The sequence below is a fragment of the Mustela putorius genome, unplaced genomic scaffold, assembly GCF_011764305.1.
Source record: "Mustela putorius furo isolate JIRA1106 unplaced genomic scaffold, ASM1176430v1.1 tig00537227_pilon_pilon_pilon, whole genome shotgun sequence".
Classification (NCBI taxonomy): domain Eukaryota; kingdom Metazoa; phylum Chordata; class Mammalia; order Carnivora; family Mustelidae; genus Mustela; species Mustela putorius.
The window spans coordinates 2277477-2304277 of record NW_025422368.1 but is presented as its reverse complement, the minus strand read 5'-3'; the positions used below and the strand labels follow the sequence as shown (position 1 = coordinate 2304277).

Genomic DNA, 26801 nt, shown 5'->3' with positions numbered 1-26801 from the left:
GAGCAGGGTCAATGTCATTTTCAGGTTTTCCTCAGTTAGAGGTTCTTTCTGAGATCTGAAGCAATCCTTTCTTCTCCAATTTCGATGTTCTGTCTTAGTATAGCTTCTGTCCCCTTGTGGTCCCTTCTCTCCCCTCCCTACACCCACCCTAATTGAGGGTTTAGAGGAATCTCAGTGCTATCAAGTAAAGGCAGTGTTGCCCCTTTTCCCTGAGACCCATGGCTTTTTGGGCCAACTGCATGTGTATTCAGCCCCCTTCTCCTTTTCTGTTCTTGACTCTGTTTGAAGAAGGATCACTGGGAAGTAGAAGGCACTTTCCTTTGGTCACTGTTTCAGGGTCTTGGAAACCCTACTTTTTTTTTTAAAAAAAGATTTATTTATTTTAGAGAGAAGTTGCTGGGGAGCAGAGGGAGAGGGACAAGCACACTCTGTGCTCAGCGGAGAGTCCGACATGGGGCCTGAGACCCTGCAACCTCAGGGTCTCAGGCCGCAACCCAAGAGCATGGCCTGAGGGGAAATCGAGTCTGATACCTAACTGGCTGAGCCACCCGGGTGCTTTGGAAACCTTACGTTTTGAGTGTCTGGGGCAGGAAGTTCTCTAGGTAGGGACTGTATCTTTTTCTTTATTTCCTCCAGTACAATGCTCAATGCATATCAGGTTAGAATATGCTATGACCATTGAATGACTATCTCAGGAAATCCCTCCTGGTGAACTTATACCAGTTCCCTTTTAGTTTTATTTCTGGAGGGATATGGAACGTGGATGAAGGGGCAGGGACTGGTGGTGGTGGTAGGATCTAGCAGGATATTCTATAACCTAGTAGGATATTCTGGGTGAGGTTGTTGGAGGGTGCTTCTATCCTTGCTTAAAGAACTCGTGAGTGGGTTCTTTAGCTGGATCTGGGAATGGCCCCCAAATCACCACAAGTTGGGCTCCATCTGGCTCCCCACACTCCCCTGCCAACTGGGACCTCCTCCATGCATAGGATTCTGGAAACGGTGTTTGCTTCTGAATTCCCATCTTGCTACCCAGTCTCAAACTCCGTCCCATTTACGTCCCCAAAGCTCCGCCTCCTCACCCAGACAGGAGCCCACTAATCTTCCTTTGCCCACCTCCAGCTTTCTTCTTGGAATGGGGCTAAGCCACTTCCTTCCCAATTTTCCATCCTTCCCAAAGCCTCCCCAACCCGTCTCTCTGAGGGCCCGCCTCCTGGAGGGTCCGCCTCCCACATGGGGTCGGCCTCCCCGCCCCCCCCCCAGGGCCACGCCTGCCTGAGGGCCAAAGGCTAGGCTCTGCTCCGTATCTTGATAGTTCTTGGTCAAGCTCCTTAGCTCTCCTTAGGTTTAGCTTGCACTTTCTTTGCAGGTCTTTCCCCTCTGAGGTAGAAAAAGCCCACGGGTAAGTGATTTTTTTTTGTGTTAATAGAGTTGGCAAGAAAACTGTGACAGGGCCAGAGAGAAAGTAGGCGGGGCTTGGACTGCCCCCGGGTGCGGTGTGCGGAGCTGTGTGGTGTTGGAGCTAGACTTTGCATGGGGGTTAGGGGGTGCAGACCAGAGGCCTTGCGAGTTTGGGAAGGATAGGTAGGTTTGTGGTGGTTGGAGAACTATGGAGGCCTACACTCTGTTCTCCTCCAGACCACAAAGCGTCTCAGCTTTGCTGAGGAAAATATGAGTTCAGGGAGGTTGCTCTTGGCACTTCTCCTCTAGTGTCCTTCCCACTTTTTTTTTTTTTTTCCATTTTTGTCATAATTGCATTTATTTCCATTTTTGATAAAAACTAGTTAGCTCTTTGCTTCCCAAACCCACACTGATGAACACTGAACGTCATCAGAGTTGGAAGAGCACATGGCTGAGCGGGAGCCCCGGCCACGTTCAGCCGCACAGCTTTTGGCTTGGGAGGAGGGGCTTTGCAGAAAACACTGAGGCGCCTGTAGTTTTTTTGTTCCCACCAATCCCGTCCTCACAGCTTCTGTGGATATAGACCCTTTTTTCTAAATGAAGAGAAGCTCTCAGAGCGGGGTGGGGTCGTGAGGACGGCTCTCCCCACTCCGGTTGCGGACACACGGCTCTCCCCACTCTGGTTGTGGACACACAGACTGAACGCTCCCTCGTTCCTGCCCGAGTGCCCACCTTCTTCCAAGATCAGCTTCTAGCATCACTTGGCCCACACATGCCATGCCCTCCCTCCTGGCCTTTCCTTTCTGGCCTAGTGCGGAGCTTGCTTTCTTCTTCTTTGTCTTTCCCACAGGGCCTAGCACATAGGATGCTTAGACCCATTCCTTGAAGGAATGAAGAATCTTCCACCTGACTCTGCTGCCCCCTCCATGTTACGTAACGTCTCCTTTCTCACTGTTGATTCTGAAAGTCTCTGTGTCCTGCCTTCTTAGGGAGGGCATTGGTGCGGACTTGGAAGAAGAGCCGGTTCAGTTTGATAACGCAGTCCGGTAGGAGAGAAGACTTGTGGGTCTCCTTTCTCCAGTCTGAAGGAGTTAGGTATCTATTTTCACAGCTGCTGAGTGAGTGTATCTCCTCGCCTTTCTTATCTAATTTAAAAAAGCTGCGGTGGGGATTGAGTATCTGCCAGGTCAGCCTGGAGGAGGAAAGATTTCCAAGTTCCTCTGGGGTGTGGCTGCCTAGTGGTCTTTAAAACACTGTATGGAGGCTTATCTGAGGTCCCAAATATATTGTAAAGGGGCCAGTGCAAACATTGAAACTTGATGGCTCTGTCCTCTCTGTCTTGGAATCTATCAATTTTATGTACATAATAGGCATATTTATTGATTGATAAAGGCTTGGGGGAGAAGTCTGAAATAGGACTGGCTTTCTGGGTCTCCAAGAGGCATTTTGCTGTTATCACAAAACATATTTGTTATCTTTAATTTCTAAGGCCCTTGGAGTCTTAAATTGTTCTCAGGCCAGCCCCCCCCCACACCTCCCCCACGATGTACCCTGTACGAAGTACCTCGACACCAGAAGCCCAGACAACACTTATCCACGCGTGACATCAGTTGTATTGATTATATGTGGCAAATGTTGATTTCTAGGTTGTTTTTCTCTTACCCTCCAGCAGTTCTTGGGCAACTTCTCTCATTATCAATTGATATGGTTTATGTGCCTCCAGAAAGCAGGCTCATTTTGATCTTGGTTTAAGCAAAATCATGTGAAATTTCCTTTACCAAGTATATTCCAAAGTGATAAAAAAATGATTTTTGGATTATGTTCTTTTGGTTTACCCTCATCCCATTTTTCTTTTATTATTGAAGAAATCACAAAGCAGATTGGGGATTAGAAAGAGCAAGAGAGGGGCACCTGGGTGGTTAAGTGGGTTAAAGCCTCTGCCTTCGGCTTAGGTCATGATCTCAGGGTCCTGGGATCAAGCCCCACATCCTCCTCTCTCTCTGCCTGCCTCTCTGCCCACTTGTGGCCTCTGTCTGTCAAATAAATAAATAAAATCTTAAAAAAAAAAAAGAAAGAACAAGGGAATAAGGATAAAGTGTCTCCCTTAAAAAAGGGGTGGTGGAGGCTCTTTGTTGTACATCGTGATACATGAGCTGGGAGTGGCAAATGGGTCTTTTAAAAATATTTATTTATTTATTTTTTAGAGAAGGGGAGAAGGGGTGTAGGGGCAGAGGGAGAGGGAAGAGAATCTTAAGCAGGCACACCCAGTGCAGTCTGACACAAGGCTCATCTCACAACCCTGAGATCATGACCTGAGCTGAAATCAAGAGTTGGATGGTTAATCAACTGAGCCACCAAGAACCCCTGTTTTTTTTCTTTTTAACATTTTAAATTATTTTTACAAATTTATTAAGTAATCTCTAAGCTCAGCTCATGACTCTGAGATCAAGAGTCTCATGCTGTACCAGCTAAGCCAGCCAGGTGCCCCCAGATGGGTCTTGATGGAGAAGTCACATCTTCTGTATTTGGATAAGAACTCAGGACTTTGAGGCATGATACAACTTTCATATGGTTCAGAATCTGGTGTCTTTCCTACAGCAAAACAAAAAACAAATTAACTTTCCAAAGGAGCAGGTGGCAGTGTGGAGCAGTTAACTAGGGATATGGAAGCAACCAAGCAAATTCTGGTGAGAGAGGACAGATGGAAGACAACAGTCAAGTACTTACATGGGAAGACAAAAGGACACATTTAAAGATGTGAGGAAGGATAACCAGAGAGATAGTTGGCCTTTCCTAAGCCACCTTGTGTGCATTGTATTACTACTGAGGGTGTATACTGGGAGGAGGTACATGGAAGAAGGATCCGTGGACTCTGACCACACACAACCTCTAGTCTAAATGTAGAGACAGGGCATAGTGATAGATGGGACCACTGGAAGGATTTCCAGAATCTATGCTTGCAAGGAAAGGAAGGATTTGGGGGGAAAAATGTGGATCAGTGCTCATTGTAGACAAAGGCCATCCTACCTTGCAGTGGTAGTTTGGAAAATAAGTGGCAGGCAGATGGATTTCCTTCTATTGTTTTATCCTGAGGACTTTTATTAGGTGTTCTGGGCTGACAGGATTCAGGATTGAGAAAAGGGGAGTTAGAGAATCATACCGAGAGGAGAGAAGAAATTGATTTTCACTGTTGACATCAACGTATCACATCACTTTCTAATCCCTTAATTTCACACCTTTCTTGGCTTTACCCAACTCTCTTTCGTCTTCCTTTTTTTATTTTTTTTAAATATTTTTATTTATTTATTTGACAGACAAAGATCACAAGTAGGCAGATTGGCAGGCGGAGAGAGAGAGGAGGAAGCAGGCTCCCCACTGAGCAGGAAGCCCAACGCGGGGCTGGATCCCAGGACCCTGGGATCACGACCCAAGTGGAAGGCAGAGGCTTTAACCCACCGAGCCACCCAGGTGCCCCTTTCTTCTTCTTTTTAAAAGATTGATTGATTGATTGATTTAGAAAGCATATGGGTGTGGAGAGGGGCAGACAGAGAAAGAGAAAGGGAATCAAATAGACTCCCTGCTGAGAGTGGAGAAGTGGGGCTTGATCTTACAACTCTGAGATCATGACCTGAGCGGAAACCAAGAGTCCGGTGCTCAACTGACTGAGCCAGTCAGGCACCCCTCCCCATCTCTCTCTCTGATTCCTGTTTGGAAAATCTAACTCTGATTCTTCCTGGTAGCCCATCTAGTTTCTGAAGACATCTAAAAGCAGAGGCTCAGGATTTTCTGATTTGTCAACTTGATCATCTTGTTTTGGTGTGATAGAAATGTTAAGAATTTCCAAAACTGGATTCTGACTGAAACCAAACCTGTATATGTGTCAAATCATGAATGAGGAACATTGGATTTAACTCTTGTTTTTTCAGAAGTTATCCCAGAATGTCTAAGAACAGCCACTTGTTCATAACCATTCCAGAATGATATTAGACAATTTGGAGTCTATAGAGAAGCTATAGACTCTCTAGAGAAGCTCTGGCTATTTGATTGTTTACCCAAATAATGGTGCAATGAAACTAGTGTTGTGTCTGCATGTAGCAGGAACTCCATAGATATTGAAGGAAGAAAGCACAAATGCTCTGGTCTATATCTACATAGATTTTGGTCTATGTTTGGGGGGGATGGACTTGGTTTATATACAGTTGATCTGATGTGTGTTAGTCTGCATCAGGACGGGTTTTCACTGACTTGGAATTCAGCCTCTGCCAGACTGAGAAGGGATTTGCGAGGTGTAGTGCTGGGGGTAGGAGGGTAGGTAGGTGAGTTGGAGGAGTGACTATGTTACCTCTTGGTCTAATGAGCAGACAGACTAGGGGCTGCCATGCCTTCAAGTTCAAGTCTAGGTTGCCCCTAGTAATATTTACTTGTAGAATTATGGTTTCTCACCTCATTGATAGAACATGAATCATGTTCTACCCTAAGGAGTTTCTATTTATTTAATTTTAATTTTAATTTTTTAAAAGACTTTATTTATTTGACAGAGAGAGAGAGTGAGAGAGCACAAGCAGGGGGAGCAGCAGAGGGAGAGGGAGAAGCAGGCTCTCCCCCTGAGCAGGGAGCCCGACTTGGGACTTGATCCCAGGACCTCAGGATCACAACCTGAGTTGAAGGCAGACATCCAACCGACTGAGCCACCCAGGTGCCCCTATTACTTTTTAAAAAAAGACTTTATTTATCCATTTGAGAGAGAGAGAGAGAGAGTGACATAGCACAATTGGGGGAAAGGGCAGAAGGAGAGGGACAAGCAGACTCCCTGCTAAATGGGGAGCCGGATGCAGGGCTTGATCTTAGGACCCCAAGATTATGACCTGAGCCTGTCAGATGCTTAACTGACGAGCCACCCAGGTGCCCCATTTTATTAAATTTTTAGGAGTTTTTATATTATTTTTTAATTAAAAAAATATTTTATTATTTATTTATTTGAGAGAGAGAGAGAGATGAGGGGAGGGGCAGAGGGAGAGGAAGAAGCAGACTCCCCATTGGGTGAGGAGCCCTGACGTGGGGCTCGATACCAGGACCCTGAGATCATGACCTGAATTGAATTCAGATGCTTAACTGACTGAGCCACTGAGGTGCCCCAGGGGTTTTTATTTTAGAAAGGGAGACAATGGATTATTCCAAGTAACATTGAAACAGAATATAGTACAAAGTAAGATAATAGGTGGGAAAATGCCTGGTAAGTGATCCATTTGGTGAGGTTGTTCTCAGAAGACTCCTGGGAGATAAGTTTGGATGTTTATTTTCCTTAGCGTGAGCTGTATTTGGTTACTTGAGCTTCAGCATGGGGAAAGGGGCAGAAGGAGAGGGAGAGAAAGAATCTCAAATAGGCTCCATGCCCAGCATAGTGCCTGACATGGAGTGGAGGCTGATCCCAGGACCCTGAGACCATGACCCTAGCTGAAACCAAGAGTTGGAGGCCCAGCCAGCTTAGCCATCCAGGTGCCCTATTTCAGCTTTCTTTCCAACCTTTCAGGGAAACTGCCCGAACTTTACTTATCTTTCCCCTGGGGAGAAGTAACACTGAAATGATTCTCTCTCTTTTCCTTTTCTGCACAGACCAAGACTGAGAATTATTATTGTATTTTAACATCTAGATCTCTATTAGTATCTGTAGCAAATACTTAAGTGGATCTGTATCATTGAGCAAACTAACTGGATTTACTGGTTTAGGGTATGGTGGAGTTTGTTTTGTGTTTTTGGTGGGGGGCATGGAAGGAAGGCCAAAAAAGAGGCTCTATTTATTATATCGTGGCCCAAGCTGAAGATGTAGCTGGAACTGATGTTTTCCTGGGAAACAGTTACACAAAATGCTGAGATGGGGTAAATGCTGCTTCTTCCATGGGGCCTTCTCAGGCTAACCCACAGTGCACAGAAGATATTCTCCAGTCTTGCCAACACTGGAAAACCAGGTCCTTATTATTCTAACTTCCCACCAGCTATGAAGCCATCTGGGATTTTGATATACCCTCGCCTTAACTGTTCATTTCTTTTTTTTTTTTTTTAAAGATTTTATTTATTTATTTGACAGATCACAAGTAGGCAGAAAGGCAGGCAGAGAGAGAGAGAGAGGGGGAAGAGGAAGCAGGCTCCCTGCTGAGCAGAGAACCCAATTGGGGGGGGGCTGGCTCTATCCCAGGACCCTGGGATCATGACCTGAGCCGAAGGCAGAGGCTTTAACCCACTGAGCCACCCAGGTGCCCCTTAACTGTTCATTTCATTTTTTTTTTTTTTTAAGATTTTATTTATTTATTCGACAGATCACAAGTAGGCAGAAAGGCAGGCAGAGAGAGAGGGGGGGAAGAGGAAGCAGGCTCCCTGCTGAGCAGAGAACCCAATTGGGGGGGGGCTGGCTCGATCCCAGGACTCTGAGATCATGACCTGAGCCGAAGGCAGGGGCTCAACCCACTGAGCCACCCAGGCGCCCCAACTGTTCATTTCTGATTTAGGAATGACCTTTCCGGTTCATAGTTTATGTGTCTTTTACTTTTTTTTAGCAGGTGGGGAAGAATTCCTTCAGGAGAAAGAAATATCCAGGAAATGCCCTTAATTTTAAATTTCCAAGAGTTCTCTGTTTGCCACCATTGTCTTGCATAATGTGTAAATGAGTGCCTGGTGATTAGGGGGTGACAGTGCTGGTGTTAATAATTAAGGGGGAAGAAAAATGTTGCTTTTGCTTGAATTCTTTTCCACAAAGAATCATTGTGGTGCCTGGATTTTCTAATTTGGAATTTGCCTTTATATTTATTTACACTTAGTTGAAATCTGATCTTTAATAGATTGAATCCAGTCTTTCTCACTTAAAAACTATTTGTGGTTTCTACTTGAGGGACCATCCAATTTCTCAGTTTAGACCCAAACCAAAGTCTGCAGAATCTATCTGTTTAGTGATGTGCAGACAGTACAGGAAAAATGGTAGCAAACACAGGAAATCCTTTTCTCTGGGAGCTTATAGGACGAGGGCATTTCATGGATACTTCCCTCTCCTGAAGCAAGTGAAGTCCTGTTCTGTACACCATTTGGTCATTTGACTATTGTCCTCTTCCCCCACTCTGCAGGCAAGCCTTACATATAGTTATTATACTCGGAGTTGCCTAATGCCAAAACACGAGGTGACTTATTTTTCAAATTAAGTAAAGCAGTGGAAGTAATAGACTCTGCGTTGTCTGTCTGTTCGGTTGTCACACATCAAGGGGATGACATAGGAGCAAATCATAAATGGCACAGATAATGCACTTGGTCTCAGCCAACTTGGGTTATTTCCTTTCGACTTTCACTTTGTTGTAGCGAGAGAGATTTGGGCCTCCATTCTGATTTTAGATCGTTGACATCACCACAATGGGCTATAGAGCCTGGGGTTTATTTCCTTGGTGGTGGCCAGTTAACTCTTTGTACGTCAGGCTTCTGCTGGGGAAGGTAAGGCCAGCTGAAAGTCATCAGGCAGGAGCTCTGGGCTCCACCTCTTCACCTACTACTCCTGCCTTCTTCACTGACTGGGTGTTCTCTCAGTGCAGAGTTCTAGGTCAGTGAGATATGCCACTGGATTTTCATGAGGAGAGAGTGAGACACAAGGAAAGCAAACTAGAGAGCTCAGATATCTATCTGTAGGTGTGGCCAGAGAAGCTTCTGGAAGGAGGGTCATGTTGAACAGGGTTTCAAAACAGTGAGTTCTAGGCAGAGAGGGACAGTTTGTGTGAGGGCTGATGTTAATGACGTCAAGTAATGTGCATGTGTGGGGTAAGGATTTGTCCCATTCAAGCAGGAGCCACAGAAAAGGTTAAGAGCAGGAGCAAGCGGTAGAAGAACAGTGAAAAGAAAGCCTTGGAAATGCAATCTTGGAAGTTTGGATTTAATAGAGAGCAGGAAACTGCAGTTCTGGTTGGGGGAGAGATGGGGAGAGGGAGTGAGAGAGAGACAGTCTTTTTAAGACTTGAGGAAAGTGTCATTTTCCAGAAGGAGGGTAGAGGGCACTCACACTTCAGTTATCTGCTGCAATGCAGAGTAGTCAGGAAGAATGTGATTTAGGGCTTTATCCTGCTTCAAGGAAGGGCAGCACTGTCTGATGCTGCTGGGTGAATCTGAGAGCTGAGAGGATCTCATTTTGTAGAGTTACCAATTTTATGGACCAGGAGGGTGGACCAGGAACTATGGCAGGAGGCTGGCTCTGGGTATGCACTTATTTTCAAGCGGTAGGAACCTACTAGATGGAGGTCTAGTGTGGACAAGGTGCTAAGTGTCTAAGTGACTTCATGTCAGCTGAATTGAATTGAGGGCTAGGTTGGTGATCAGCAAATATCTGAAATCAGTGGCTTTCATTTGATTTCATTTCCTTAGACTTAATCCAAATTTTTATGCAATTTCCCTGAATAAAGTCAGGGTCCTTGGGAACTGCTTTGTCAATACTCTTGTTCTTGGACATATTTGGGGTTTTCTTCTTTTTGAAACTAAAATAGAAAGGCAATCCTTTATCTTCTTTTTTGATCTTCCTATACTAACAGCATGTTCAGAATACTCATCGTTCCTTATCTCAAGTCCATATTTTTTTAATAGCCTTAAAAAATAATGAGGAGATACAAGAATAAACAGAGAAGTCTATATTGGTGGCTCATGTCTATTGGTCTTTGTGCTTGTTTCCATGGATGATTAGTAGATACTAACAATGCTCTTAGGTCTGTGAGTTCAGAGTTGGTCAGAGACTTGGGTCACAATGGGGAACACTAATGCTCACTTTTTATATTCTATTGGGTCAGGTGTCTGTCAACAACAATCAAACCAGAACGATCAGTCTGACAGAGCTCAAGTCCTTTTTCCCAGCATCATCATGAAGTTTTGGATCTGGAATGGGGAAATCATATTTTGGAGTGACTGGAGAGCTGACATTTTTCTGGTTCCGTGTCCTTCTGGGTTAAGGATAAAGAGGGGATTGCCATTCTCTGGCAAACATTCCCAGTCTGCTCCTGACTGGCAGCCAAGTCTGGGGAACAAATGGCCAAGTGAATTAGAAAACTTAAAAAGATGTTTTGTTAAACCATCCTCATTAAATTGGCACCGTCTGCCTTCCTACTCTCCTTTGTCCCTGTTGGGGCTGTCCTTTGAGACAGATGTTTCCTAACGGTGTGTGCCAGCAACATCTGGAAGCCTTGGGTAATGGCTGAGGTTTGGGAAGGGCAAATCTGGAGGTTTTTAGGTTTTCAGGGAAATTGCAACTATCTTCCTGCTATTGAGCTCACATTTGTAGAAATATCCGGTCCCCATCCCCATTTTCCTAATGCAATGAGAGTGAAGACTTCATTTCCTTCTCTAGCACTCCTGACCCCACTGAGGATTTTTTTTTCTTCTTCTTCTTCTCAAGAATGAGATAGTCACTAGAAAAGATTTGGGATAGAATGATGAAAGAAGTCTCAGGTGGGTGACATATTTGGCAACTAGAGAGCTATTATCTTATATTTCTACTAAAAGCCAAGCAAAAGGAGAAGGATTAAAGTTTTGGGTAGGAATTATAATTAGTTATAAAATCATAACTGGGAACTATTAGAATAGGTTTGAGGATGCTTTGGAATCTTTTAGATGCTTTGGCATCTAAAAATATAGTCTGGAGACATTTTGCCCCTAGATTGGGTTAGACTTTTACTTTTTTTTTTTTTTTAAAGTAATCTTTACATTCAGTGTGGGGTTTGAACTCAAGACCCTAAGGTCAAGAGTCAGATGCTCTGTTGGAGGAACCAGCCAAGCAGTCCACCACCCCCACCAACCCCCACCAAGACTGGGTTAGGATTTTGGCAGGACATGGTTAGATGGAGCCTTCCGATTTAGTGATCCCTTTAGTTTTAGCTCTGGTTCATTAATACCTATTTAGGATGAAAAGGAAAACATCGGCAGAGGGTGGCCTGGACTCAAAGATAAGAACTGGCTCAAATACTCCTTTAATGGCCAAGTTCTAGAGTCTTGACTCTTTGTGGAGGTAAGGTGCTTCAGTAGAAAGGACATGATCTTTGAAGTAACAAAGAGCAGAGTTTAAATTCCAGCTCTTCTTTTTACTGGCTGTTATGAGCTTAGGACAGTTGTCTCACCTCTCAGTCTGTAAAGTGGAATAATAATACTTATTTCTTTTGGTTGTTAAACTAAATAACATATGTGCATTTCTTATAGCTCAACAAATTCTGGTTCTCTTTCACCCCTCTCTCCCTCTGTCCATGTATCCCTAATTCTTACACATATACCTGGTCCCCTATTTGCCAGATACTATTTTTCTCTGCCTCCAACCTCTGCACATGTTCCCCAGTGCCTCTTAGAGCTCAAGCCTAGGGCCCTGATTTATTAATTTGTGTTAGTCCCACAAAATGACAATAACAGTATGTAGTTTTTATAACTGTACTAACATGAGCCAAGGTTGTGGTTTCTTTCTAAGCATTTTTGCTTGCTGACAATTTTGGTTGTAAATCAAAGACAAAGGATTTCTATCTTCCCACCCACTCCTCTGATCTAAAGTTCCTGATTTGGGGCTAGATCATTCTGGGTAGGATTTTGTTCCAACCCAAAGTGATGGCATGCTGGTTTATAAAGGTCATTCAGGGAATAAGAATCCATAACCTTTACCACTGGGACAGTCTTGTTTTCTTCCTAACTTTTCTTTTTAAAGACTTATTTATTTATTTGATGCAGAGAGAGAAAGAGAGAGAGAGATCACAAGTAGGCAGAGAGGCAGGCAGAGTGAGAGGGAAGCAGACTCTCCACTGAGCCCAATGCAGGGCTCAATCCCAGGACCATGAGATCATGACCTGAGCCAAAGGCAGAGGCTTAGCCCACTAAGCCACCCAGATGCCCCAGTCTTCCTAACTTTTTCGTTTGAAAAATATTAAACCTACAGAAAGTCCTAAGAATAGTATATTGACACCCATTTATCTTTCACCAGCATGGCTTGTTAATATTTTGCCACATTTGCATCCTCTCTCTAGTGTGTGTGTGTATGTGTTTATATGAATGTGAGGTATGGTCTATATTCAAAGTTCACTAATAATCCAATTATTATTATTATTTTTTTTAGTAGAGTGTTTCTTTCTAATTCAGGTGCAATCCAGGGTTCTACATTATGTCTCATTTTAGTGTCTCTTGATTCTCCTTTAATCTGCAGCCGTTCCTCAGCCTATCATTCCTGGCATTGACAGTTTTGAATGGCACAGGTCAGTTGTTTTATAGAAAGTCAACTTTCTATAGAAAGTTGTTTTGTAGGTGGATCATTTTTTATCATTAGATTCAGGTTAAACATTTGGGGCAGGAAAATCTATAAGAACATTATTATTTTTTTTAATTTTTTATAAACATATATTTTTATCCCCAGGGGTACAGGTCTGTGAATCACCAGGTTTACACACTTCACAGCACTCACCAAAGCACATACCCTCCCCAATGTCCATAATCCCACCCCCTTGAACATTATTTAAAAAAAAAAAAAAAGATTTTATTTACTTGAGAGAGAGAGAGAGTGAGAGTGAGAGAGGAGAGAGAGAACAGAGAGAGAGTGAGAGGGAGAGGCAGATGCCCCGCTAAGCAGAGAGCCCAATACAGGGCTCAATCCCAGGACGCCAAGATCATGACTTGAGCTAACGGTAGATGCTTAACTAACTGAGCCACCCAGGTGCCCCTATATAAGAACATTCTTTTTTTTTTTTAAAAGATTTTATTTATTTAATATAGAGAAAGAGAGCACAAGCGGGGGGGGGTGGGGGAGAGCGGCAGGCAGAGGGAGAGGAAGAAGCAGGCCTCTGTGGAGCAGGGAGCCCAATCTGAGGCTTGATTCCAGGAGCCCCAGATCATGACCTGAGTTGAAGGCAGATGCTTAACTGACTGAGCCACCCAGGTGCCCCATGAGAACATTCTTTTTTTTTTTTTTTTTTTTTAAAGATTTTATTTATTTATTTGACAGAGAGAAATCACAAGTAGATGGAGAGGCAGGCAGAGAGAGAGAGAGGGAAGCAGGCTCCCTGCTGAGCAGAGAGCCTGATGCGGGCCTCCATCCCAGGACCCTGAGATCATGACCTGAGCCGAAGGCAGCGGCTTTACCCACTGAGCCACCCAGGCGCCCCATGAGAACATTCTTAAAGACAATGAATGGCATATAGGCAGGGAACAGGTGTTCCTACCCTGTGTTTGTAGGGTCAAGCATAAGGACTGGCATTTAGAAGGTGTTTAATATTTACTGGATGAATGACTGAATGAATGACCTAAAAGTTCCCCTTCTACTTAGGTCTACTATTTTTCCACTTGAGGAGAGGAAAGAGCGGCTTTCTCCTATATCCTAGTCCCACTTTTATTATACATGTGTGAAGGCTTAAAGGTAACCTAGGACCTCTGTAATGAGCCCACAGAGAAGGGAAAGGAGTTGGCAACTATGATGTGAGGGAAGCTGTGGAGTCTCTTTCTCCTGGGGGATGAGTGGTGATCATACTAGGTTAAGACTGGAGGTTGAATAAGGTGGTCCTCAGATGGAGAGAAAAACAGCACACAGAACGTAGGAGTACATGGCCTGTTTCCTTGCTGAGAGAAATTAGTTATTTTGGTTTCTAGGTTTTACTATACTTTCCTCCCTTAATCCCCATTTGAATCCTAAGAATGCCATGGTGAAAATTGATTTCTGTCCCTCCTCCTTTCCCAGTGGGGACAACCCATAATTCTCTCCTTCTCTACCCTCCATTTCCCTCCCCAGCCCACACACACAAGTGTGTATTTTCTAACATTTATAAACGGTGGTTGGGCGGCCATTCTCTCCAGATTATTTATTGTTGAGAAAATCTATAACTCCTTGGACTTCTCATTTTGATGTAGAAGCTTTCAACCCTGTCGCCTGGGGGAAGGGAGGTTATGAGAGGTACTCTTTGCCTCTCAGAAATGTGTTTTCAGGCTTCCCTTTGGGGCCCTTTCTCTCTCCAGCCCTGATCATCTCAGACATTTCTGACAGTCCTTCCTGAGGCATCTGGGGCTTGGGACTGGATTCATCTATTTAATTCTGCAAGGATTACAAGTGCCTGATTCACATAGTTCCTGCCCCCTTTCTGAGAGTCTACCTACCTCTGTCTTTGCAGTCCTGTATTTCACTAGGTTCTAGAAAAAGCGCCCTTTATCTCCATGTCAGCTCTTGGTTATCCACAGTAATGGTGGGAATAACCCAAAATAGTGAATGACGCTAAAATGACTTTTATTTGATTTTTAAGTGATTGAATTCTGCCTAGAGATAATTCATAACGTGAACACTTTCAACGAAAGCAATCTATCATGTTACTGTCCCATGGGACTCTGTATGACATCTCTTCTTTGGCATCTAGAGAGGGAGATAGATGCAAGAACACAGCTTGTTCAGCCCTCCTCTGTTGTCAGAAGCATCAGACATCTATTGAGGTCTCTGCAAAACTTGTCTCCATGCCTTGTTTCCAAACTCTGGAGAAAGCCTTTCCTTAGTTTGAAAACCCAATACTTTGTCCAAAAAACATGAAGATCAGTAGCCAACATATGAAACTATCACTTTTTCTAGGGTTTCCATCACACTCAGAGTAAAACCCAAAGTCCTCACAGTGATTCTCAGGCCCTACATGAAGGATCTGCCTTCCTCCTTTCTCTCTGACCTCATCCCCTACTGTTTCTTGCTGGCTCATTCTGTCCCAGCCCCATAGGCCTCCTTGTTGTGCTTCAAAAATAGCCAAGTACCACTTCACACCCATTGAGTTGGCTGCTATTAAAGAAAGAGAATACAACAAGTATTGGTGAGGATGCCAAGAAATCGGGATGCTTGTACATTGCTTGTGGGAATGTAAAATCATACAGCCATGGTGGAAAACAGTGTGGTGATGTCTCAAAAAATTAAATATGCAACTATTGTGTGATCCAGCAATCCTACTTCTGGGTATATATCCTTCAAAATTGAAATTAGGGGGTCCCCTGGGTGGCTCAGTGGATTAAAGTCTCTGCCGTAGGCTCAGGTCATGATCCTAGGGTCCTGGGATCAAGTGCCACATCAGGCTCTCTGCTCAGCAGGGAGGCTGCTTCCTTCTCTCTCTCGGCCTGCCTCTTTGCCTACTTATAATCTCTGTCTGTCAAATAAATAAATAAAATCTTAAAAAAAAGAACTGAAATCAGGGACTCAGAAAGAGATTTATACACTCATATTCACAACCCACACAACCCACATGCCCATCAGTGGATGAATGGATAAACAACAGGTGGTACATACATACAATGCAATATTATTCTACCTTAAAAAGGAAGAACATTCTGATACATGCTACAACATGGGTGAACCTTGAAGACATCAAAGTGAAAGAAGCTGGGCACCAAAGGACAGCACTGTATGATTCCACTTACACAAGGTACCTAGAGAGTTTAAATTTATAGAGACAGAAAGTCGGATGGTGGTTGCCAGGGGCTGCGGGGAAGGAAGAATGGGAATTTACTGTTTAATGGGTACAGAGTGTCAGTTGAGGAAGATGAACAAGTTCCAGAGCTGGATGCTGTGATGGTTGCAGAGCATCCATGAGGCTGTCTGGACCACCCATCTCAAAATCACAACACCCACCCAGAGCACATCCTAGCCTTCTCTTGCTTTACTTTTCTCTGCAGCACTGATCACAAATCTGACACAATCTATATTCTTATTACTCGTTTATGGTCGGCTTCCTCCTGCAGGCATGTAAGCAACTTGAGTGGAGGGATTTTTGTGTTTTTTAATTTGCCATAATTATAGCAGTGTTGAATAATTGGGGACAAGTATATCTGTTGAATGAATAAATGAATGACCATGATCACACACACACACACACACACACACACACACACTTCTAGACAAGGCACCAACAGAAAGAGAAAATTCCATTTTTTCTTTGGGTTGTTAACAAATTCCTTCTACGCTTGGGTATGAGCCTTGGCCCCAGCATTCATGGTGGCTTTTGCTCTGTTTACTTTTTCGCCTGTATTCTGAACTGTTTCCACTTTGGAAATATGGGTGTACTACGTACATCACACTTGCTGTTATTTCAAGCTCTTGACCTGAACCCAAAGCCTCTACTCTTGTATTCCTGTCTTCCCCCTTCCAGAGTTGCAGGGCTGCTTGGATGAGGACTTTGGAAACTCTTGGAAAGCTCAGCTATCCAGAACACTTTACACTTGTTTGGGAGTCCCTGTTTTGATTGGCTCTGGAGTTTTCATTCTCTGGAAATTTTAAGGTGGATGAGAGAATTTATGTAATTTGGTATCAGGGAAGGAGCTGGGCTTGGACAGAAAGAGATTGATATGATTTCTGAAGATGTTGTGTTTAAAGTCCCTCCTCTCAAACTTTGAGCACCTGAAAATAATTATTGAACAGGCTCATTAGCCTTCCTCTCAAGTCTTTACCAAACTTCTAGCAAAGCAACTGGTATCCAAACTATATTTGAAGCCATTCAGGAGGAGCCACAAGGCCAACTTCCTGACTGGCAGGAGGGTTAACACCCAACCATGGGAACCAGTGGAACTTACTGCTTGGAAAGGAACTTAACTTGGAAGAGTGTTTTGAAAAGGAAAGGTCCAGAGTGAGGGCAGTACCCTTCTCAGAGAGAGAGGAGTGAACACAGTGACCTCCAGGATGGAGGAGAGTGGGTGGGGCCGGCTGGGAAAACAAGACAGCCTGCAATTTAGTGGGTGGATTGTTGGATTTGACAGGAGTTCTTGGCGACTTGGGATGGAACTTTTGTTTTGGAGTTTGGAATGAGCTCAGAGACTGAGAGAGACAGAGGGAGGAGGAGGGAGTGAAGGGGGGGAGCTGGGGGCATTATGGAATTCATACAAGCTGGCTTCATGTTCCCTGGCCTCTCTCTGCGTTTCTTTAAGTACCTCCCCTGCGCCAAGCACCTCCTTTGGGAGAGACTGTTTCCTAATTAGACTGAGATTCACAGACCCAGAGCTCTCATTAGGAAATGTTCTCAGGAAATGCTCTTGAAATCAATGATGGTGCATGTTCCGGTCTCCTGTTTCCATCTCTCTTTGGCCCTTTCTCTCTTTCCAAAAAATGAAAAAGTTAAAAAAAATCCTATTTCTAGGAATCTCAAGATAAACGAGTCGATCAATACATCTATATATTCATATCCTCTGTCCTTAATGCCTCTTTTGGTTACTTGGTACAATTAGGAGCAGATCCTTGTCCTGGGGAGTGAGGGTTGGGGATGGGAGTGTGGAATTCAGGAGGAGGTACATGGATCCTGGCCCTGCCCTCTGGAAGCTTTTAGACTGTAAAGGAATTTAAGTGACACACCCAGGACACCACCAGACTGAAAGGGGAAATTAGTTTCAGCTGAGCATCAGGACAGGCTTTAAGTGCTGGCCGAGAGCAGAGGAAGGTTGGAGATGGGGGATCAATCAAGATGGCTTAGGAAAGGCTTCCTAGATATGGGGGGAAATTGTAGAATAGGGCTGAGAAAAGCTAGAGGGTCTAAAGACTGGATGGAAAGCAGAGAGGAGGGCATCTCTGGTAGGGCAGGGTTCATCCCAGGAGGGGTAAGTCAGGATGTGAGGAGCTGAGTTAGGTAGCAGGTGATGGGCCGGAGGGAAGGGGGGAATTAGGACGGGACACTGACAGCTGGGTCAGAGAGTCTGGACTGAATATAAACCATTGGAATAATTGCAGGTTATTTCATGGAGAAAGGGTGTTTGAGGAAGATTGTTATGAACTGGATTGCAGATAGACTTTCTCAGGATTCCCAGTCATGGGTTTACTTTTTCCTCTGTAAGTCTGGTTGTTCATCTGTTTGTTCTGCCTGCTTATGATTCTTTAATTCCCATGTGTTTTCTTCTTTGCGTTGCTTCCCTGGTATCTTCCTACTCTGTCTGTAGGCCCATTTTCACTCATCTTCAGCAAAAGTGGGGAGAGCCCAAGGACCACCCTGCATGACAGAGTTGAGGGAAATGAATGATCAAAAGCATGTCCCACCCTGCCATTCAGTTGGTCCTCCTCTGAGATTCTTGCCTACAGTCCATGGATGGACCTCCGAAGAGTATGACGACGACGACTATTACTACTAGTTCTTCTTCTCCTCCTCCCCCTCCCCCTCCCCTTCCTCCTCCTCCTCCTCCTCCTCCTCCTCCTCCTCCTTCTTCTTCTCCTTTTCCTCCTCCTCCTCCTCCTCTTCCCCCTCCTTCTTCTTCTTTGAGGTGAGCAACCTCAGAGGAGTCTATGATTCAGCAAACATGAAAAACCACTGTTGTACTCTTTGTGGGGAGGTAGGTGGCTGGGTCGGTTCCCCACAGAGAGAGAACTGTGGTGCAGGCATCCTTAGTGCCAGCTACAGGACCTTCCAGAGATAGCTGAAGGGAATAAAGGAGAAAGAGGAGTTGGGAAAAGGGACATGGGTTCAGAGAGAACTAGTAAGAGGGGTGCCCCATCTTCCCTTGTTTTCCACCCTCTTTCTAGCAGATATTTCTTCTTTGTATATTCCACATCCTGATGATTGCAGGATTCTTGGTCCCCTTCAGTTTAAATCTATTGAGTCTGCCATTGATCAGGCTCTGTACCAGGTACTCTCACAGCATTGTCTCCTGCAATTCCTTTGTTGAACCTGCAGTGCCTGGAGGGGGTCAGTTCCCTCCCTCAGTCGTGGCATGTTGGCATCACCGCTTCCCGCTTCCCGTCAGGCCCCTTTTCAAAGCATTTTCTTTTTCCTTTTCATCTTTATCTCTATTCTCATTTCCCCTCCTCACTAGAGGCATTTGCTTTAGTGCATTTAACAAATGCTCCTCCAATCCATGCTTTATAGGTGTATTTATTTATGTTTATGTTTATTTTATTTATTTATTTAAAAGATTTCATTTATTTATTTGACAGAGATCACAAGCAGGCAGAGAGGCAGACAGAGAAAGAGGGGGAAGCAGGCTCCCTGCCGAGCAGAGAGCTCAATGCGGGGCTGGATTCCAGGACCCTGAGATCATGACCTGAGCTGAAGGCAGAGGCTCAACCCACTGAGCCACCCAGGCGCCCCTATTTATTTTTATTTTTAAAAAGATTTTATTTATTCTAGAGAGAGAGAGAAAGAACCCAGGGGGGAAGTGCAGAGGGAGAGTCTCAAGCAGACTCTGCTATAGGCGTGGAGCCTGATGTGGGTCTCGATCCCAGAACCCTGAGATCATGACCTGAGCCAAAACCAAGAGTCAGACATTTAACCGATGATGCTGCCCAGGCACCCCCCAATGTATATTTAGATACACTCATCCATTCACCAAATACACAGTGCCGACTGTGTCAGGCGAAGTTGTAGGTACGAGGAATACAAGCAGGAGCAAAATAATAAAAAAGTTCTGCTTTCGTGGAACTTAAATTCTATTGGAGTGAGACAAATCATAACAAATAAGTAAGTAAAACAGTACCTTAAATAGTGATAACTGTCTATGGTGGGTGGTCAGGATCAGACTGCAGTTTTATATGGGGTGATCAAGGAAAGCTTGCTACAAAGGTGGTGTTTCACCAAATGCAGTGAAGGGAGCAACCACGTGGCTCTCTGGGGTGGAAGTGGTCCATTTATAGGGGACGACAAGGACAGAGGCCCTAAGGTAAGATCTTGCCTGATATGTTGGAGCCCAGAATGCTGAGAAGGCCAATAGCTGGAGAGTAATGAGGGGGAGGGAAGAAGGAGAAGCAGGAAACTGAGATGTAGCTTGGTCAGTGCAAATACTGTAGGACTTTGTAGGCCATTGTAAATGCAGACTTTGGCTTCTACTCTGAGTAGAAAAGCGACACCTGCAGAAGGCTTTAAGCAGAGGAATGACATGACATTTTAGCAGATGTAGGTGTATCCTTGACAAACACATAGCATTTGGGGGCTGTTCTTAACATGCATATAAATGGCATTGTGCCATACACATACTTTTGCTTTTCCTAGGTAACGTTGTTTCTGAAATCTACCCATGTTGCTCTCTGTAAATCTACTTTATTATTTCCGACTGCTGTGAGTTACTTCCTCGTGTATGTATAGCACATTTTATTTATAAATTCCTCTAGTAACAGATGCTGGCATAGCTTCCAACCTCTGGTGACCACAGTTGTATAACCCCACAGGAGAGGGGTTGTGGGGTGGGAAGGTGTGTGCATTGTTAATTCCACTAAGACTGTGCTTCGAGATGGTGGCATCAGTGATGCTCCCAGTAACAGTGTGTGATAGTTTGTCTCTTCTCATTGAATTCCCATACTGATCCAGAGAAGTAAAGTAAAATTCCTTAAGGACAGGGAAACTGAGGTTTAGAGAGATTGAGCAAATTACCAGAGTTTATATAGTCATGTGAAAGAGCCAGGACTCAAATCTGAAATTTTTGACATAATGTTCTTCGCTCTTACCACTTTGTATCCAGCACTGCTTCTTCTAGAAATAAGATGAGGCATCTGTGGACAAAGATAGTATTATAATTATTGTATTGTATTATATATTATATATATACTATATATATTATTGTATATTATTGTATATAATTATTATTGTATTTTAAAAAGATTTTTATTTATTTACTTATTTGATAGACAGAGAGAGATCACAAGTGACCAAGGCAGAGAGAGAGAGAGAGAAGAGGAAGCAGGCTCCCTGCTGAGCAGAGAGCCCGATGTGGGGCTTGATCCCAGGACCCCGAGATCATGACCTGAGCTGAAGGCAGAGGCCTAAACCACTGAGCCACCCAGGCGCCCCTTATTATTGTATTTGAGCTTTGTATTTTTCTTTTCTTTTTTGACCTCTGTTTTAATTTTTCAGTGGGATCCCCACCCAAAGTGGGGCTTGAACTCACAACCCCCAGACCAAGAGTCAGAGGTGCCCCAAGCCTTGCATTTTTCAATGCTTGGTCTAACTCAGTCAGCCTAGGACCGCAGAGTGTTTAGCACCAACATGTATGAGGATGTCTAATTAGAGTCCTTAGAATTTCAAAGTGAATTATATGAAAAAAACAGTTTTCTTTTCTCTTGATGGCTAGCTAACAAGTTTGATTTTCAGTGCATGATTTTGAGGCTGGACATTTATAAAGATTATTTATAAAGATTAATTGCTTTTCAAAGTTTGGGGACTTTGGATCAGATGTTAACATTAAATGTTAGGTAGATTATATTACGTGCATATGGTTACCAGGCACTGAGCTGAGTACTTCCCAAGCATCATTTCATTTACTCCTCACAACAATCCTATGAACTATTTACTTTTACTTCCATTTGTGGAAATCAAAGCACTGAGAGGGGAACTAATTTTTCCACAGATTGAGTTGTGATTTGAAGCTGAACAGTCTACCTGCATAGCCTTTACCCCTAATTGCTAAACTGGGATGCCTTCTTGTGAAGGAAGCTTTTAGAACATCTTGCCTTTGAAAGGTAGGACAATGTCTTGTCAGTTGGGGTGGCTTAGACCAGTCCTGGGAAGTGAGGGGGTAGGTGGACAAGAATCTCCTGAGAGAAAGGATCTGAAGTTTGAAAATGTTCCCCAGGTGTCTTCATTAGGCCTCCTTCTGTCCCTCAAGGTGAAAGATAACCTTTGCCTTAGGGCATCCTGCCTAGATGATAGGTCCTGGATATGATGCCTTCAAAAAAGTGGGGATTCTCTATCTGGGTGTGGGTGGCTGGTTGCCTATAACCCAAGGTCACCTGATATTTTTTAAAACAAGCATCCTCAAAGACAAGCAATTCTTTATCACCTATGTGTGGCTTATACCTGCCATGAATGATCTGTGGTCAAGGTTTTATCACAGTTTGTTTTCCCTCCACACTTTCCATTTTGATTGCCTTCTACAAGGAAGGTAATACCATTTATATATTTACCTGAGTCAGGTTTATAAAGGTGCTTGGTTACAAGGTGTGTATCTCAAGGTCAAGTAGATGGGAATTCTGGATTATGTGCTCTTTCAGGTTTCTCTCCTCAATTTGTACATTTGTTCAAAAAATATTTATTGAGCACCTAATTCACAGGAGGAGACAGGCAGCTGAACTGGGTTTTTAAAAAAAGATTTTATGTATTTATATGAGAGAGAGAGAAAGAGAGAGAGCAAGCAGGGGGAGGGGGAGAGGGAGAGAATATCAAGCAGACTCCCTGCTGAGATCAAGGTTGAGCCACAATCAAGAGTTGGACACTTAACTGGCTGAGCCACCCAAGTACCCCTGGAATTTTGATACCTTAGGATCGATGGGGGTAGCCCAGCTGCTTTGAGAACACATAGGAAAGTCAGCGTAAGGATCAGGGAACCTTCCTGGGGAGGCAGTTTCTGAGCTGAGAATTCAAAGATAAGGAGGGCTTAGCTAAGCAAAGTGGGCTTAAGAGGGCATTAGAGGCAAGGGAACAGAGTGAGAGTAGCTGGAGCAGGAACTGGGTAGGGGATGAGATTAGAGGAGTAAGCAGAGGTCAGGTTTTGAAGGAAGAGAGGATTATAAAAGCAGGGCAATAGGGAAACCACTGAAGGGTTTGAAGCCTGGGGTGAGTGGGAGACACCTCAATCACATTTATAGTATAGAGAGATCCCATGAGTTAAGAATTGACCCTCCTTATCTATCTCGTGTGCTTGTTAGTAAATCAGAGCACTGGAACTGGTGGGTGGCAAATAAAGAGTCTTGATGGATTTGTAGGTGGAAGGTCTGACCCAATAACCTAAGGGTTCCTTTTGAAAATCTGTAGGGAAGATTTTTCGGTTTTGACTTGATCTTTCTGTCTTTACAAGCCCCTGACAGCATTTCCTAAAATTCTCTCAAAACTGAAGCCTGAGTAGGGAGGAGAGTGGGGGTTGCATGACTTTGTTCTATCTCTTCTGCACTACTCATTTCCGGGGCATTGCTGTGAATTGCTCATCCAAAGCCTTGCTCCCTATGAGGAGGGGACCATTTGAATAGCAGCAGGGGAGTAGGGGAAGGAGGAACCACACGCCGGGTTCGTTCATTAAGAAAATATATTTGGCATATTCAGACAATGGTTTGAGGGAGTTAAAAATAACTCCTCGTGAAAAATTAATAGGGAGTTATAAGTGAGTGTTTTAATACAAGCTCACAGAGCAGGGCAGATTCTCCAGGTGGCTGGCAGCTGACATCACAGATGGTATAGGGTGTTTATAGAGCATGGTGTGGCCAGCGAGGAGCATTGTCTACAGAAGTGAGCTCTCCTTTTCTCCTGGAACCTAGAGAGGGAGGAGACAGAAGGAATTGTTGTGGTTGTGAGCGACTGAGCTAGGTGACATTTCTTTTCTCCCTGCCCATCACACTCTCATAACTGTGGACATAAAAATTGTAGTGAATTTTGCCTGGTTGCTTTGGGTGAAGTTTACTGAATGTCTGAATTCATAAAATGGCCTTTCTGGCTCTTCTCCCTTCTTAGTCATGGACCCTGGGTTGACGGCTGCACCCATTTTTCCTGTGCTTCTGTACCCAACAGCCTGTTCCTCCCATTCTGGCAGGTAGTTAGGAAGGCCCTGCCCCTTCCTCCCTCTTTCTCTCATCTCACAGTGCCCTGTGGGCCTATGTGGGTAAGGTGAAGGGTTGGACTGTACTTCCTTGGCCATCAGCACAGCTAAATGGATAATGCAAAATGAGGAGGAAGAGGGCCAAAATGCCATCTGACCTTGGCTAGCTGATTTGGGGGCTAAGGGTTTTAAGACTGGGGGACCAATATTTGTATTTTAAACTCAGATGATATTTAAAAAATGGGTCTGTAATTGCAACGAGGCCCTCTAGGCCGTGAATTAATGTGTCATAACTCACGCCCAAGCACTGCGCAAACATCCCGCGTGTGAATTATTGCACAATAAATTCATGCCCTGTTGTGTCTTACAGCTTAATTAGTACATGAAGCTACATGAGTTAGACGAACCCAAATGGGATTATGTCATGTGGTGCGTAAAAAAGCAGAATGTTGGGAGGTATTTGGCACTTTTTCTGGGGGGGAAAGCAGAACTAATTTTTTCTGTAATGTCCTTTGGTGTCCTTTTCTGTGATATTTAGGCTGTAACAGGTGACATGTGACTCCTGAGCTTTGGTTGTTGTTGAATATGGGTTCAGTAAATATTTATTGTTTACTGTGTCTTAGGCATCCTGGAGGGAGAGCACACGTAAGATGAAACATGAAGCAGCAGCTCTGAAGCCTGAGCACCCGAACTTGGCAACCCCAACCCAGCTTGGCTTAACTCAGCCTCACTGAACCCAGTCGGAGACTCTGGGCTCCCTGGACTTGCTACAGTGCTCTGATCCTAGACTCCTCTTCAGTTTCATCTAGGATGTTGTGCAAGGCACTTTGCAGGTTTGGTAAAAAGCTGGTACGTAGACATACACTGGCGCAATACGTGGCTAAGATTTCTCCTGCCAGAAGCCTGAGCACTCTGGATATATTGGCCCTGGGTGTGGGCAACACAATGGGTGCAGGTGTGTATGTCCTGGCTGACGAGGTGGCCAGTGAAATAGCAGGGCCATCCATTGTGATCTGCTTTTTGGTGGTTGCCCTGTCTTTTGTGCTGATTGCTCTGTGCTATGCAGAGTTTAGTGCCCGGGTTCCCCAGTCTGCTTCTGCGTATCTCTACAGCTATGTCACTGTGGGTGAACTCTGGGCTTTCATCACTGGCTGGAACCTTATCCTGTCTTATGTTATTGGTATAGCCAGTATGGCCTGGGCCTGGAGTTTAGTTTTTGATGGCCTGATTGGGAACCAGATCTCTTGGACCTTGAGTGAGAGGATCTCACTGTATGTTCCCTATGTCCTTTACGGAATATCCAGACTTCTTTGCTGTGGGCCTGGTGGTGTTGTGCACTGGATTGCTGGCTCTGAGGGCTAGTGAGTTTTTCCTGGTTACTACGGTGTTCACAGTGGTGAACCTTTTGGTTCTTGGTTTTGTCATCATCTCTGGGTTCATTAAGGGGAACCTGCACAACTGGAAGCTCACAGAAGAGGACTACATAATGACTATGTCTAGACTCAATGACACTTCTAGCTTGGGCCCTCTGGGCTCTGGAGGGTTTGTGTCTTTTGGCTTTGAGGGAATTCTCTGTGGATCAGCTACCTGTTTCTATGCATTTACTGGTTTTGACAGCATTATTCCTGCTGCCGAAGAAGCCCAGAATCTAAAGCATTCTGTCCCCACGGGCATTGTGATTTCAGTGTTCATCTGCTTTTTGGTATATTTTGCTGTCTCTGCGGCACTTACACTCATGGTGCCTTACTACCAGCTTCAACCTGGGAGCCCCTTGCCTGAGGCATTTCTCCATATTGGCTGGGCCCCTGCCCGCTATGTTGTGGCTGTTGGAGCCCTCTCTGCTTTTTCTACCGGCATCTTGGATTCTATGTTCCTCATTCGTTGGATGATCTATGTGATGGAAGATGATGGCCTCCTGTTCGGTGTCCTTGCCAGGATGTACACCAGGACAGACCTCCCCATCATAGCCACTGTGGCCTCGGGCATTGTCACAGCTTTTGTGACATTCCTCTTTGGACTCACCGATCTGGTGGACCTCATGTCGATTGGGACCCTGCTTACATACTCCCCGGTGACTATTTGTGTTCTCATCGTCGGGTATCAGCCTGAAATGAAGGATGAAGATGATGCAGCAGGGGCGCAGCACAACAGCGGACCTGTGCTGGAGAAGCTGACCATGTGGGGACTCTTTTATCCAGGCAGCCTCACCCCCACCACACTCTCTGGCCTGGTTGTCTACATTTGTTCCTCACTCCTTGCCCTGCTGCTGACTCTTCTTGGCCTGGCGCTGGCTCAGTGGCCAGTTCTGCTGCTTTCTGGAGATGCAGTACTGATTATAGTGGTTTGCTGCTCCTGGTGCTCATCACTGGGATCACTGGGGTCATCTGGAGACAGCCACAGAGCTCCACTCCCCTTTACTTTAAGGTCCCTGCTCTGCCTCTCCTCCCACTTCTGAGCATCTTTATGAATGTTTACCTTATGATGCAGATGGCAGCTGGCACCTGCGTCCGATTTGGTGTCTGGATGCTGATTGGGTTGGCTATCTACTTTGGCTATGGGATCCAGCACGCATGCAGGATTAAACCCACTTCAGTCAGGGTGCAAACGGACGACCTTGAACTCAATGGTGCCAGTACAAGTTCGATTTAACATCGCACCTGAATGCTGTCTGGTCTCCCTGCACAATGGTGGAGAGTACTCCTAAGCACACAGAAAGCTAGGCCTCCCATGGGATGTTGGTGGGGAAACACTAATAGAGCTCTGTGCTTATTGTGGAGTGAAGGTTGTGTCTTTGCTCTGTCATATATATATATATATATATATATATATATATATATATATATTTAACTTGTCTACTTTTCAATTGTGTCTGCTTACTGGCTTTAAAAAATTATTATTTTTTTAAAAAAGATTTTATTTATTTATTTTTG

At 44.5% G+C, this 26801-nt stretch overlaps 1 protein-coding gene across 1 annotated transcript; it reads left to right on the top strand.

Annotated features, from left to right (window-relative positions):
* The first annotated feature begins 1317 nt into the window (after positions 1-1317).
* Positions 1318-26592, top strand: LOC101686549 (cationic amino acid transporter 3-like). The gene is given in 4 exon segments (XM_045073197.1): positions 1318-1399; positions 24495-25161; positions 25163-26213; positions 26216-26592. Coding segments are annotated over 3 exon segments (1836 nt in total). The 5' UTR covers positions 1318-1399; positions 24495-24681; the 3' UTR covers positions 26521-26592.
* Positions 26593-26801: the final 209 nt, after the last annotated feature.